At 37.6% G+C, this 13,066-nt stretch overlaps 1 protein-coding gene across 1 annotated transcript in view; it reads right to left on the reverse strand.

Annotated features, from left to right (window-relative positions):
- Positions 1-12,846, reverse strand: part of LOC140152026 (ornithine aminotransferase, mitochondrial-like) — a 57,407-nt gene extending 44,561 nt beyond the window's left edge. Inside the window, exons 1-3 of the mRNA XM_072174330.1 lie at positions 12,750-12,846; positions 7,803-8,019; positions 5,804-6,028 (exon numbers count right to left, since the gene is read on the reverse strand). Of these exons, the coding sequence (XP_072030431.1) occupies positions 5,804-6,028; positions 7,803-7,989 (412 nt within the window). The 5' untranslated portion in view covers positions 7,990-8,019; positions 12,750-12,846. The remainder of the gene's footprint in view (positions 1-5,803; positions 6,029-7,802; positions 8,020-12,749) is intronic.
- Positions 12,847-13,066: the final 220 nt, after the last annotated feature.

Raw genomic sequence — 13,066 nt, forward strand, 5'->3', positions numbered from 1 at the left:
GTTATTTTTAGTCGTGTATTTTATGACAGTGTTATGGTTGTTATTTTATATTGCAATATTTAATTATTTTCAGAATGCTACAGGTATGGCGGTTTGATCTATCCTTTGAATACTTCATAGTCTAAATTCTCCAAGTGGGAACCTTGCACTTTCTTTTATTTCAATCATTATTTTACCCATCTTCTGTATTGTAAAGTTCTTACATTATAACTTAATTTGTGATTACAACCTGTACCAAAAATATATCTATAGGTTCTTTTATTGCGATGCTGTTATGAACAAGATGCTATTTATTCAAGATGCTACGGATGAAAGTATTGTCCAAATTTATCAATTTTATTAAGAAGAGCCTTTCACCAGCCACTACTTTGGGTAGGCTTTGTATGCTTTTACTTTTTAGCAAAGGCAATTCCCAAGCGATACATGTAAGTACCAATAGAAAGTGTGTGCCTGCCCACCACTTTCATTCATTTCCCGTGCATAAAGATTTGTTTGGATGTTAGCTTTTATTTCTACAATTTCTTGTAAAATGTAGGTCTACACCTTGCAAAATCAAGCATGCGCGGATTGTGCGCACATACATTTGTGGGCATGCAGGTGTTTAGGGGGGTGTGCATTTGCATATCCATCCAACAAGGACAAACACAGGAAAAAATGGAAAAGAACCTTTGCCATGGCGGACGGCCAAGATTGACTAAATGTTGATATCGTCATTGGTTTAGCACGCAAGATTAAAATATATAAATTATATCTCAAAGTGCCCGCGCCTGTTCGTTTTTTCTTAGCGGGTTCATTTCAGCTGAAACTTCAATATGCTGTTCTTTTTTACTTTTCTGACGTAAAACCAAGATAATTTGCAAAAAATGTTGAAGAAAATTAACTTGATTTGATTATAGGTAGAAAACAATTGATATCTGTACTTCATTTGTGTAAAATACCCAATCTGAGCCTTAAAAAAACCCTAAATCCCTGGTCCCTGGACCACATCCGCTTTGTGCTCTGTCGGCCGTCGCGCACATGCTCCTTCATTAAGTCCTTTATTAGGTCATTTTTTAGAACGATAATTCCCGTTAAATTCATTAGGTGAGCTTAAAACTCACGCTAAAATGATGAACTATGAACTTGGAAACGATGACTTCCGGTTCACTTCCAGGTTAAGACCAAATTTTCGCCAATTACTGATATCATTAGCGACATTGTGCGCACCTTGGTAAGCTTACTACACAATAGCATGGAAATATCAGCATATTTGAAACATCTTGGTTGAAAAAAGTGATGGGGGCGTTTAATAGAAGGGGGGCGACTATTCGCGGAAATATGGTATCTTACAGGTGTGAGTGATCATCATTTGCACTATGCCTCTTACCAACTCTGTCAAATCACAACAACTATGATTCCTGGGACATATCCTGAGGATGCAGGAAGATGAACCATGTAGAAGATATGCTCTGTACACCCCATTACATGGTAAAAGAAGACCGAAAGGCAAATAACATCCTACTTGTCTTACGTGCAAAAACTGCTGGGGGACTTTGACAACTTTTTACTGCCAGATGCCATTACCACTTTGGCTTCAAATCGTAGTACATGGAGAAACTTTGTAGTCGCCTGCTTTGCAGCCGAATGAAATGAATGAAATATGGTTCAAATATGCATACATGTAGTTACATTACTTCGATGGTGAATACATTGAATCCAAAATTGTTAATTTTCACATGAAATTGAAAGGTACATATATTGTTCTGGAAAATAAATTTTGTGCCATTTTTTCATGTATGGGTAAGAGCCAAAAATATGCCTCGGAAAAAAAAAACTGCGTTCAACTATCAGGCAGCCATAAATTCCCCCAGAGAGTGTTGCTAGTATAGTGTGTCGTCTGTTTCGCTTACTCAAATTGGTTGTTGGGGCATTGAACAAAACATGGCCACCATCGTCTGTTTGCCATTTCAAATACATACATCAGCTACCTCTGGTTCATGGTGAACCCCCTAAGGCACATTACCATGTGGAACACATCCATTGCACTCAGTCTTCACACTTGAGATCAAAGTTAAGGTGATGCTGATCTGTTCACCAATTCAATTAATATTTTATTTATCACCAACTGAATCTAACAGAAAAGATTGGACTTAAAAATGTCTGTTCACTCAAAATTATTTTGTGCTTCCTGATTTGTATATTAAAAATAAACTTCATCATAATCAACCTCTTTCATATTATTTTATTCAACCAAGCTTATACTCGGCCAAAAACCAACATTCCAGCCAGTGTCACCCTAAGAGCTTGAATTGCAGAAGTTGATATAGATTTTGGCTAAGGGGATGAAATGCAATACACAGATAAATCTGGTTTCATTCAGTAGCAGAATTGGTATGACCAAATAAAGAGATAAGCATCAAGCATGTTAATATCATTACAAGTAGTGTATTACACCATCATAGAGGAGTTGTTGTAGCTTTGTATAGGCCCATTTTTGAAAATTCAGGTTTGGTAGAATATGAAGATGTACATGTATTGGATTTGGAGATATGTAGAGACAGAGATATGTTGGTCAGAGGTGTTTGGACAAAATGCATCCCCACACACACATTGTTTTAACAGCAAAACAGTAAAATATCTAATTAAATTGACATAATGTGTTGGAATACAAATGTCAGATTTGTGTACCATACCCAACATAATTTTGTAATTATCGGGTTTCCGAATTTTATAAGAGTGAGATTTTTTGATGATCCATGTCAACCGGACATCCGGTTTTTAGATGTAGGCTGAAGTTTCTATGGATGGGGCATGACGTGGAAGTGGATCACTCATGTAATATGTCATTGAGGGAGGCTGAGGGTTTGTACATAAACTTTGGTGACAAAGTTTGTAACCATTTCTAAGCTTGTCATGCGTACTGATGCTTTTGCTGCACGTCAAACATGTCTAATGTTTACAAACATGAGACTGAACACAATTAAAGGAGGTTATTACACAAAATTGATTTATTAGAAATTGAGAAAACTGCCTCTAATTACCTACATATGTTTTGTAACACAAAATTATTGATAATTGAATACCTGAGTGGAAGAAGGGCCCAACTCCATCAAAACTGTTTTTGAGATATTAAGAAAAAACTTAATATTTGGAAAAGTTTTATAGGCATAACGTTTTCATCTTCAGGGGACCTTTAATACATGAACATACAATAGTACATACATTCGAAATTATATTTGATGTTTCCATGGCAGCGGTACAGGTCTTAATACGAGTTGGAGTTGGGCCCTTCTTCCACTAATATACTGCAAGTGCCAGTTCTATGTTATAAATAGCTACAGAAATTACGTAATCACCATTAATTGCACAAGTAGAACTCATGTAATATGTTAGCAAGAAAATTTATTGTAGTGAAAAGCAGATTTCATGGATGAACAAAATTCCTCTTTAACCCTATATTTGTGGAAGAAGGGCCCAACTCCATGGAGTTGGGCCTTTCTTCCATGAAAACTCATGATTAAGTGTACTGCGAAAAGACTATTTAGAGAGTGGATTTTGGCTCATTTTTCACACACAAGAAAGATCAGTCTGCTGGCAATAAAATGCTGGGTCTAACTCAGTTGGAGTTGGGCCCTTCTTCCACTCAGGTATTCAATTAGTAATGTTCCTTGGGCATTTTCCTTGAAATGGGCAGACAATAACCAGTAATTGGCTTGGGTGTACAATACTAGTAATCAGGTATAAACCAGTTGTAGATACAATAGAATGTCATTAGTGAGCTTTATTAGGGGTAATGATACATCATTAAAAAATATACTCTCAACAAACATGAGGTGGTCGGGAAAGAAAGACACCATCTTGAAAACAGGCATAGGTGGCAGAAGCACCTGGGATACACAGCCCCCTGTTGCTTTTTTTAAGGCACTACCATGCCCCCTAAAAATCCAAATAGAACTAAAAAAATAAAGCAATAATTGCCCTGTGTATCTTCCTTTTTTGTCCCAGGGCTACAAAGGGACTTTAAGCCAAAATAGCGTATTGCAGTATTGCAAAATTTTGCATGCTCGCTCATCAAACATCAAAATTCATCTTCATTTTGAATTCTGAATTGAAAATTGTGTACATATTTTGCTACTCAGATGCCCTTGAATTGGGAGGGGGGGGGGTTTTTTCTGGGTGCCCATGCTAGATTTGGGGTTCCTGGAGGTAACACCTACCAAGACTAATTTTAAATAAAAATATACCATTAGATGGACCAGATTTCTATAAAAACATAATCCCACCATAATACTGGAATATACATACAAGCAAAATGTGCGTTTCAATAACTAAATCCTTACAAATAATTAAAGATGTGTTCATTACTTTGATTTTTGTACCTGATTGATGACATACTTGGACTTTATTTTATTCGATAACATATAAATAAAAAAATATCAAACTCATCAGAAGGTCATCTATTTCAAAAGAAACAAACAACTAAGGTTCACAAAGCAAACAAGAAAAGAAGACAGGGAAAATAAATTATAATTATAATCAAATTGATTACAGTGTTGTTTGTTTCAAACATCCTCCACTGAAGGACAAGGTGTGGCTACATCACCTCATTTGGGGATGGGATACAAAATGTGCACTTTTTACATAATACAGTTCTTTGCAACTTGAAAGAGCACAGATTTCAGTAATGAATGTTCGCATTAAATTGGTTGAATATGAAACTTGAGTGTGTGAAAATATCTTCAGAAATACAACCTTATTGCTTCACTGGCCATGATGCAGTGAAACTCTATTACCAATTACACCACATGTACATTCCTATTGCACTGAAAGCATAGTGAAATGTCTTCTTTGTCAATAATAACATCTGACCATAGTAGTAATGTAGAGCCAAGGTAGGGGGATAGGTGGTCATGGAATAGCTAGCTAGTGGTAGCTTTGGGTTCTGTGTGATCAGCAGGCCTCTCACTGATGATCATGGCCATATTAACAACTGCAAATTTTTGACTCAATTTCTGTCAAGCCCTTTTAATGGAGAAGGAAATGAGACTACTACTGCTTAGAATTTATATTTCCATATTTCCCTTTCTCTAATGAGATGCAAATGGTAGCAGTAAATAAATTCATCATTAAATATGAGTAACTAAAAATGCACCAAACCCATCAAATCTAACCTCAAATCAGGTGTTTCTTTAAGGGGGTACTACACCCCTGTGGTAAATTTGTGACTATTTTTGCATTTTTCTCAAAAAATAATAACACACTGGTAATAAAAATTATGTATATTATTGGGGCAAGGAATCCAATTACTACACTGAAATTTCAGTGACTCAAGACAAGTGGTTCAGTATATATGATAGGAAACGAGGTACATGCTAGCGGTACCTTATTTCTTATCATAAATAACAAACCACTTGTCTTGGGTCACTGAAATTCCAGTGTAGTAATTGGATTCCTTGCCCCTATTATATACATAACTTTTGTTACCACTGTGTTATTAGTTTTTGAGAAAAATGCAAAAATAGACACAAATTTATCAAGGGGTGTAGTACCCCTTAAGCATTTTGCTGAAGGGGTTTATTCATTTTTTGTAGTCTTTAAATTGTGAATTTTTCCTCTGAAGGGGTATAACACATTGCCCAGGACGAATTTTCAATTTTGGTAAAGGGGGTATATTCAATTGTTCTTGTACTCTATCAATTGTGAATTTTTCCTCTGAAGGGGTATAACACATTACCCAGGGGGAAATTTAAAATTTGGAAGACTTTTTAAACAATTTTTAACCCTTCTACATAATCATATAATTGGCAAACAAATGTTCACATACCTGTATTCATAGGTAACAGCTTGTCATACCCAAAAAGCTTTGTGGTGTACTCCTCATATTCTCCCAATACGTTGTTATAGAATGCCCTCGATGTCAATGGTAGGATTTCAGCCTGCTCCTGCATAGCCCGTACAATTTTGGGATGGCAATGACCCTGGTTGACCGCACTGTATGCACTAAGGAAATCAAAGTATCGTTTGCCTTCAACATCCCATACAAATACACCTGCAAATTGATCAGCAGAAAAAATAATCAATACTTTGTCAATTTTAAGTCATGATATAATAACTCTTCACTTCAGGCTCTATGAAATTTTAACACTGAAAATCACCACAACCAAGGAAAATGTAACACTAAAATTGTTTTTCAGTGTATTTTTCAGGAGTTATATCAAGTGGCTAATGTCTGCTTTAACCCTAACTGAACCAGGTCTCACTAAATCTCACTATTAAAACCACTGCTTGCGTATGCATTGCACATGATGCGATGACGCAATCAGCCTAAGTCATAAATATCCAGGGAATCGTTGGCCAGGCCAACGTCACCTGTGTGGCTACAGGTCCTTGATCTTCTGCGTGCATGCGAGGGGTCCGAGGTTCGAATCCCGGGCTACAAAGTGACTTCTTTGTTCATCTTCTCTCCTTTTTTGTTTCTTCTTTCCCTTCTGATAGAAAAAAACCTTGTGTGCAGTTAGGGTTAATGAGCAATGATCAAGAGCAGTAATTTCCATAACAATAAAACCACCCAGCTAATTCCAGTGTGATTAAATCCATGTCAGTGGGATTAAATCAATTTTAGTGGGATGGCCAAAGATCTTCAGAAGCATTTCAGTTCATTTTTCAGTGTGGTTGGACAATGGTTTGCATACAGAATAATAAATGAACTGTTTCTGTGGTGCTTTCTACCTGAGACGAATATAACTAATTATGTAAATTTTCAGTGTGACACTGTCATTTTCAGTGTGATTTTCAGTGTATTTACTATTTATTCCATTGCTTCCTGCTTTCAACATCCTTTAGACACTGAAATTGATGTATCAATTTTGTACTGTAGATGCCAATTGTCGTCAATATAGATAACCATTTCTCAACTTTTGACGTCTGTAAAGAGAGCAGTTCTGTGGGTCTGGTAGCATAATACCGTATTTCGTCAAATAACGCCCCCGGGGACGTTACATTTTCCCAAGTGGTGGGGGGTTATTCAAGGTCAATTTTAGAACGATAATTCCCGTTAAAATCATCGGTAAACTTAAAACTCACGCTAAAATGATCAACTATGAACTAGAAACACCGATTTCTGGTTCACTTCCAGGTTTCGAATCCAGATTTTCGCCAAAAGGTGACGCTATTATCGACCATGTGGGCAACTTGGTAAGCTTACTACACAAGATAGCATGGAAATATCGGCATTTTTGAAACATCTTGGTTGAAAAAAAGTGGTGGGGGCATTTATTTGAGGGGGTGACTATTTGACGAAATACGGTATTAAGATCATCAATAGGCTGATCAACATCCAATGATTTAGATATCATTTATTTCCAATTAATCTTAAAGTGACAATTTAAGATTCATGATCCTATTCCACTCTCTGCCCCTTCTTAACTATTCTAGAAGTGCCATCTTTATCCATACAAACATAAAATGTCCCTTAAGGCCTATACAGTAAGTATCCATGAAATTAAACCCTTAGAAATGAAGGAGGACACTTCTGAAGTTAAAATTTACATTATAATGTGAATGTTTATCACTTGTATTTTTTACATTTTTGTTGTCTTGGGAATTGGGGTTGTATTAGGTTATTCCAGTTGAAATCTGTACACTCCCCCTTATGGAGGACATGACCTTAATCTCCCACACAGGGAGTGTGAATTCTAAATGGGGTTACCTGAATGGGTGACTCCATATAAAATCTACACCCCCTGTGTGGGACATTTTGGTCTAAATGTCTTCAATATGGGGTGTAGGGATTTCAAATAAAATAGCCTATTTCAAAAGCTCACCTTCTCCTTTCTTGAGAGCTACTGGCAGTGGATGATAGTTATGAGCTCCATACTTATCTTCCCTAGAAAATACTTCTTCAGATGACAAGTGCCCTGATGATGATGCTGTTTGCTGCCCTCTAGAGGCTGCACCTGCCAGGTAACGAGAGCTACCTTGAAATAGACGTTGGCTCAGCTTGGATAACATAATGCTTTTGGAGTTCTACGCTGTGGTTTGCTGTTGAGAGGAAATACAGTATTTTTGTTCAGGTTTAGGTTGATGGTAATCAATTACTAATCATCTATATTAAATTACTGAAACTGGCGAATTGGCGAGGCTAAAAACTTTTACGGGTTACATTATTCCGGAAAAGTGACTTTTGTGATGCGAAGAACAGGGTCGTGCACACTTCAATAATTAAAGTGTCGAATTTTGTTTTTGTTTACGTTAAGGGGGTCATATTAAGTTAATTTGTTTCAAAAGCACTGAAAGCTCCCTACGAGCTAAACACTGAGTGAACAGTCACAATACCCTACACTACAGTCATGCTGTTTAACATGAACACCTGCAAATCCTCTGTCTGGTCTGATATTGGGACACTCATACCATTACACAGAGGAGCTTGAGTAATTAACACACAGGTGTTGTTTATTCAACTAATTTGTCAACATTATCATGTCAGTGTTCAAAGGGTCACAACTTTTTATGGAGAACCTATTGTCAACAGTAAAGTGTTTGTTTATTTAATAAGGTCAAGTGTTTGATGCTTTGTTTTGAAGGACTATTGAAAGAATAACCAATTTCACTATTTTGAAGTCTCAAAAATCACCCAAATTAATCAGGGTTGCCAAACTGTGATTTAGTAGCCCAAATGGGTGACTTTTGAAGATTTTCCCTCTGACTTTTGACAATTTCCTGTTTCGTACAGGAGTACCGTAACTCACAGGCAATCAGTGTCTGTGCAAAATATTTCAGCCCATGTTGAAAGTAAACTTGTGTTCTACAAAATTGTAAATTTACTTTGATTATTCTGAGACTGCACTTCAAATTATGCTGCACTAGGTGAAATTACACCATAACTTTCAAAATGGGGTGTAAAAAGTAAACTCAAATACTGAAATTGCAGCTGACCATTCCACCTGACCAGTACATTAAAACAAATATAAAATATCAGTACAGCAAAAGACAGTGACCGCAAAAGACAGTGACTGCGGAAGACAGTGACCACGAAAGACGGGTGACTGCTAGTAGGAACTAATTATAGTCAATCTTCAGATGATATAGCAACTGGCTTTGCCGGTGTCACTACCATTCCTACTGAATGTTCTCCAACCAACCTCAAACGTGATCTGGTAATTATCTGGAAGAATCTCAGGAAACTTTTGAATGTTGAACTGACCGTTCCCTTTGAGCATGGCATTGACAGGGCCCACCAGTTGAAGCTCAATAAGTATGCGCCCCTTATTTCTGATATTCAGGAAAAGGATTTCGATGTTACTTACATTCCTGTTGAAGTTGGCTCGAGAGGTTTCGTACTTTCGTTTCACAAGATAATGCTGACAGGCTCAAAACATTAATTTCTTTAGTTCACTCCCCGATTTGTTTTAAGGATTTCCGCGACAAGGTTTCCAAATTGTCCATCATTGCCTCTTTTGTCATTTACATGCCAAAGACGAAAGGTCTTGGGAAGAGTGCAATTTGCTCAGTGCATATAATGAGATGAAAAATGAAATCTTATATTTTTTTATGTCTTTTAATACTTTTATACTGTATTTGTCCGCCCTGCATGAAATACGATCTGTCCTGGGCTTATTGTATTCCTTTATTGTTCAATGGTTTTATATGTATTTTGATAATACAGTGATGTGATCCCCTACACACATTACACAATAAGCTCACTTGTGTGTATCAGTAATCACTGCTCTGACAGCTAGATGTATACAAATCCCCAAATGCACACTAATTGAATTTTCAGCTCACTGGACAGACCTGGTTAACCCTAACGCCCCAGTTGCTTTTTGGAGGGGGAATTAGAAAGAAGGAGGAAAAAAGAAAGAAGAAGAAGAGAAAACTCTTTTTCTCAGGTGCGATTTTGAACCCAGACCCTTGGTGCCACGCCTGCTGCGGGCCTACCTTGCCTGCGGGGTGTAGCTTGCCCGCCAAGCTTTCCGTCAGCCATATGACTGTTCGCATGATGACGCAATAGCATCATGTGAGATACCTGCTTGTGAATTGAGGTTTTTTGATGTTTGGTACGGTTTGGGTTAAATGATACAAACCATTTTTATGTGACATTTGGTAGAAAAAAGACCCGTGGAGAAAAAAAGGGAAATTATGCTATATACGTATGCATATTAAGGGGTACTACACCCCTGCCCAATTTTGTGCCTATTTTTGCATTTTTCTCAAAAATGATAGCACATTGGTGACAAGTAAGATATGCATATTATAGGGGCAAGGACTACAACTACTGCACTGGAAATTTTATTTCAACACAGACAACAGTTGTGGAGTTACAGTCAAAAATTAGGGAAAACCAATATTTGATCAATAAATCAATAACTACTTGTTTTCCTGAATTTTCAGTACAGTAGTTGTAGTCCTTGCCCCTATAATATACATCTTACTTGTCACCAATGTGCTATAATTTTTGAGAAAAATGCAAAAATATGCACAAAATTGGCCAGGGGTATAGTACCCCCTTATAGCATTCAGGGGTATCATTTCATTTTTAAACTACATGCAAGTTTATTCTGGATTCAAGATCAAGCTATTGAGGTCATCATAATCAATAAAATTGCTTTGTTAGACAGGAAAAACCTCCCATTTGTGTTCCCTGTTACTTACTTTTAAAAGGCCAAAAAATGAAAACTATCAACCAAATTCATACTGGCATAAAAACAAAATCACCCATGGTTGAAGTACATTCACCCTCTTTGCTGATTTTCATGGTTTTTAAGATCCTTTTCACTTTTCGAACGTAATGTGCCTGATCGTAAAAAAGACCCTATTTACATGAATTTTTGTTCACTCTGATACCCCCTTTGTCAATACAGAGTGCCCCTCCCCACTGGTCCCAGACAAAACAGTAATCAGTGAATTGTAATACAATGTACATGAGAGCAGAAGTCTTTCAGGCATTATTACATTGTGCATCCCCGTGCATGCATGCATTCACTCGGTCGGACATCCGGGAACATTGTCCCCTTTGCACAAGCACGCGCATAGCAACCAGCTCGAGGAAGGGGAAATGCACATGCGCACACTGGTTTTACAAGGTTATTTCCCCTTTGTGACGTCAGCCCGACCAAGAGAATAGCCTGCAGGGTATATCCTTGGGTTTCTGATTCTCCTCCTCTTCCATCTCCGTACTGGCTTGCAAGTTGCATGCTTGGCTATAAAATAATACAACAAATCATACCTAGAATTTTTTCTCAATTTGACTTTTATCCTTTGTAGATACGTATGAATGCTTTTACCGTAAAATTTGCATCAATGCCCGATGTCATGATATATGGCCCACGTTTTGTAGGCTCCAATTACCGTAGAATGGGGTGAATAGGGACAGTTTTGGCACTCTAGATTGTGTATTTGTAGTTTTTTTCTTGTAGCCTCATGAGCCAAACTTTTGATGGCATATTATGTCCACCCATAATGCCTTTAATCCACCATTCATACATACACGCTATGTAACGGCGCGCGTGATTGGTCGAGAGCCGGGCATAAACAGCGTTTATGCCCGGTGTCCCGGATGTGCGATCGCCGGGTAGGAAAAATGAAGGAAAATCATGACTTTTAATAATGTTACTTGCAATTTTTTGTTATTATTTTGATGAAATAAGAATTACAAAATGTTCTTGTATGTATGAACGGGGTTCATTCATATATACATATATTTTCATGACTAAACGGTTATTAAAAGTCATGATTTTCCTTCATTTTTCCTACCCGGCGATCGCACATCCGGGACACCGGGCATAAACGCTGTTTGAATATATGTCTGGGGTATATATTTTGAACATTATAATATTAATAAGGCGCCCGGTTATACCGCCGGGGCGCCCTAGTTCACCACGTAAACTTGTATGGCTCAAAATTCGGACTGCTCGCCATTAAGTTTACTGCTTTCTGTGTTTTGAAATTTGTTGACGTTTTAACGATCCCCGATTCCCGGTCGATTATTTTAGCTGTGTCACGTCACATGCATGACGCTGGTGGGTAGCAACCAAACTTCAGGAAAAAAAAACCTCGATCGCCGATAACGTCTCATTTAACGATGTGATATGGGACTTACATAGGATTACACAGAGATATTTCTTGCCAAAATTTGACCATTTCTAGGCAAGTTGGCCCTACTTTGTCTGTGTTATGTGAAAAAGGACAGTCTTAAGTAACTTTTTAGTAAGTATAAGTGCAACGCTTTTGATGTTTTGATGTTTCGGGAGACTGGGAGGATCATAATAAAAAAATGATGGAGCCTATTCTTGACTGTGTAATATTCCTTCACCACATTGCCGCACGGTAACAGTCTTATACGATGGACAGATAGCAGTTTGTGAATGAGGACATCGTATAAGTTCCTTGTACTAGGGCGCTAGCGCTAGCATGACTCCCCGCCCCGAGTTCAGCAAGTCATGAAACTGTGCTCGAGTTTGATTGACAGATGACGTCAGACGCGATAAATTCTTTTTATTTCTGTCTTTAATTATAGTCTTCTGCCAATGACATTTAATACATTGTAGCATGCTACAACAATGTATAAAAATTGTAGCATGCTATGCATAGGGAGGCTGCCGAATTTTGCACCGAATCGGTGAAAGCGTCATTCATGCATTTGGTCTTATCATTATCATGCTGAATTCTACGAATCATGCAATGCATGCTTGTTGTTGATGTGGATGACATGAGAGTAACTAACTTAAGCAATACGGAAAATCATTCCAAATAATCCCCGATTTATTATTTACCAATTTTCCTCGGCAACAAGTACACGACCTTGGTCTGCTTTGCTTGCTCCTTTGTAAACATGTGTTACTGGCACTGCATGACGTCATGTGACATGATATTTAATAATTTAGGGAGCGTCCACTATTTATTGTCAGCAAGGAAAGTACAGAGTAGCTCAGAGTGTACCATAAAAAATTACCGGGTATACCGGGGAATGAATTTGGTCATAAGTCAAAAAATACGGTAGGCATCAGATTTCAAAAATCTAAAAATCAGTGTGTAACCCATCTTATTCGTGTTTATAGGGCATGAGGGAGTGCTCAGAAACTTCCGTTGG

The sequence above is a fragment of the Amphiura filiformis genome, chromosome 1 (assembly GCF_039555335.1).
Source record: "Amphiura filiformis chromosome 1, Afil_fr2py, whole genome shotgun sequence".
Lineage (NCBI taxonomy): Eukaryota > Metazoa > Echinodermata > Ophiuroidea > Amphilepidida > Amphiuridae > Amphiura > Amphiura filiformis.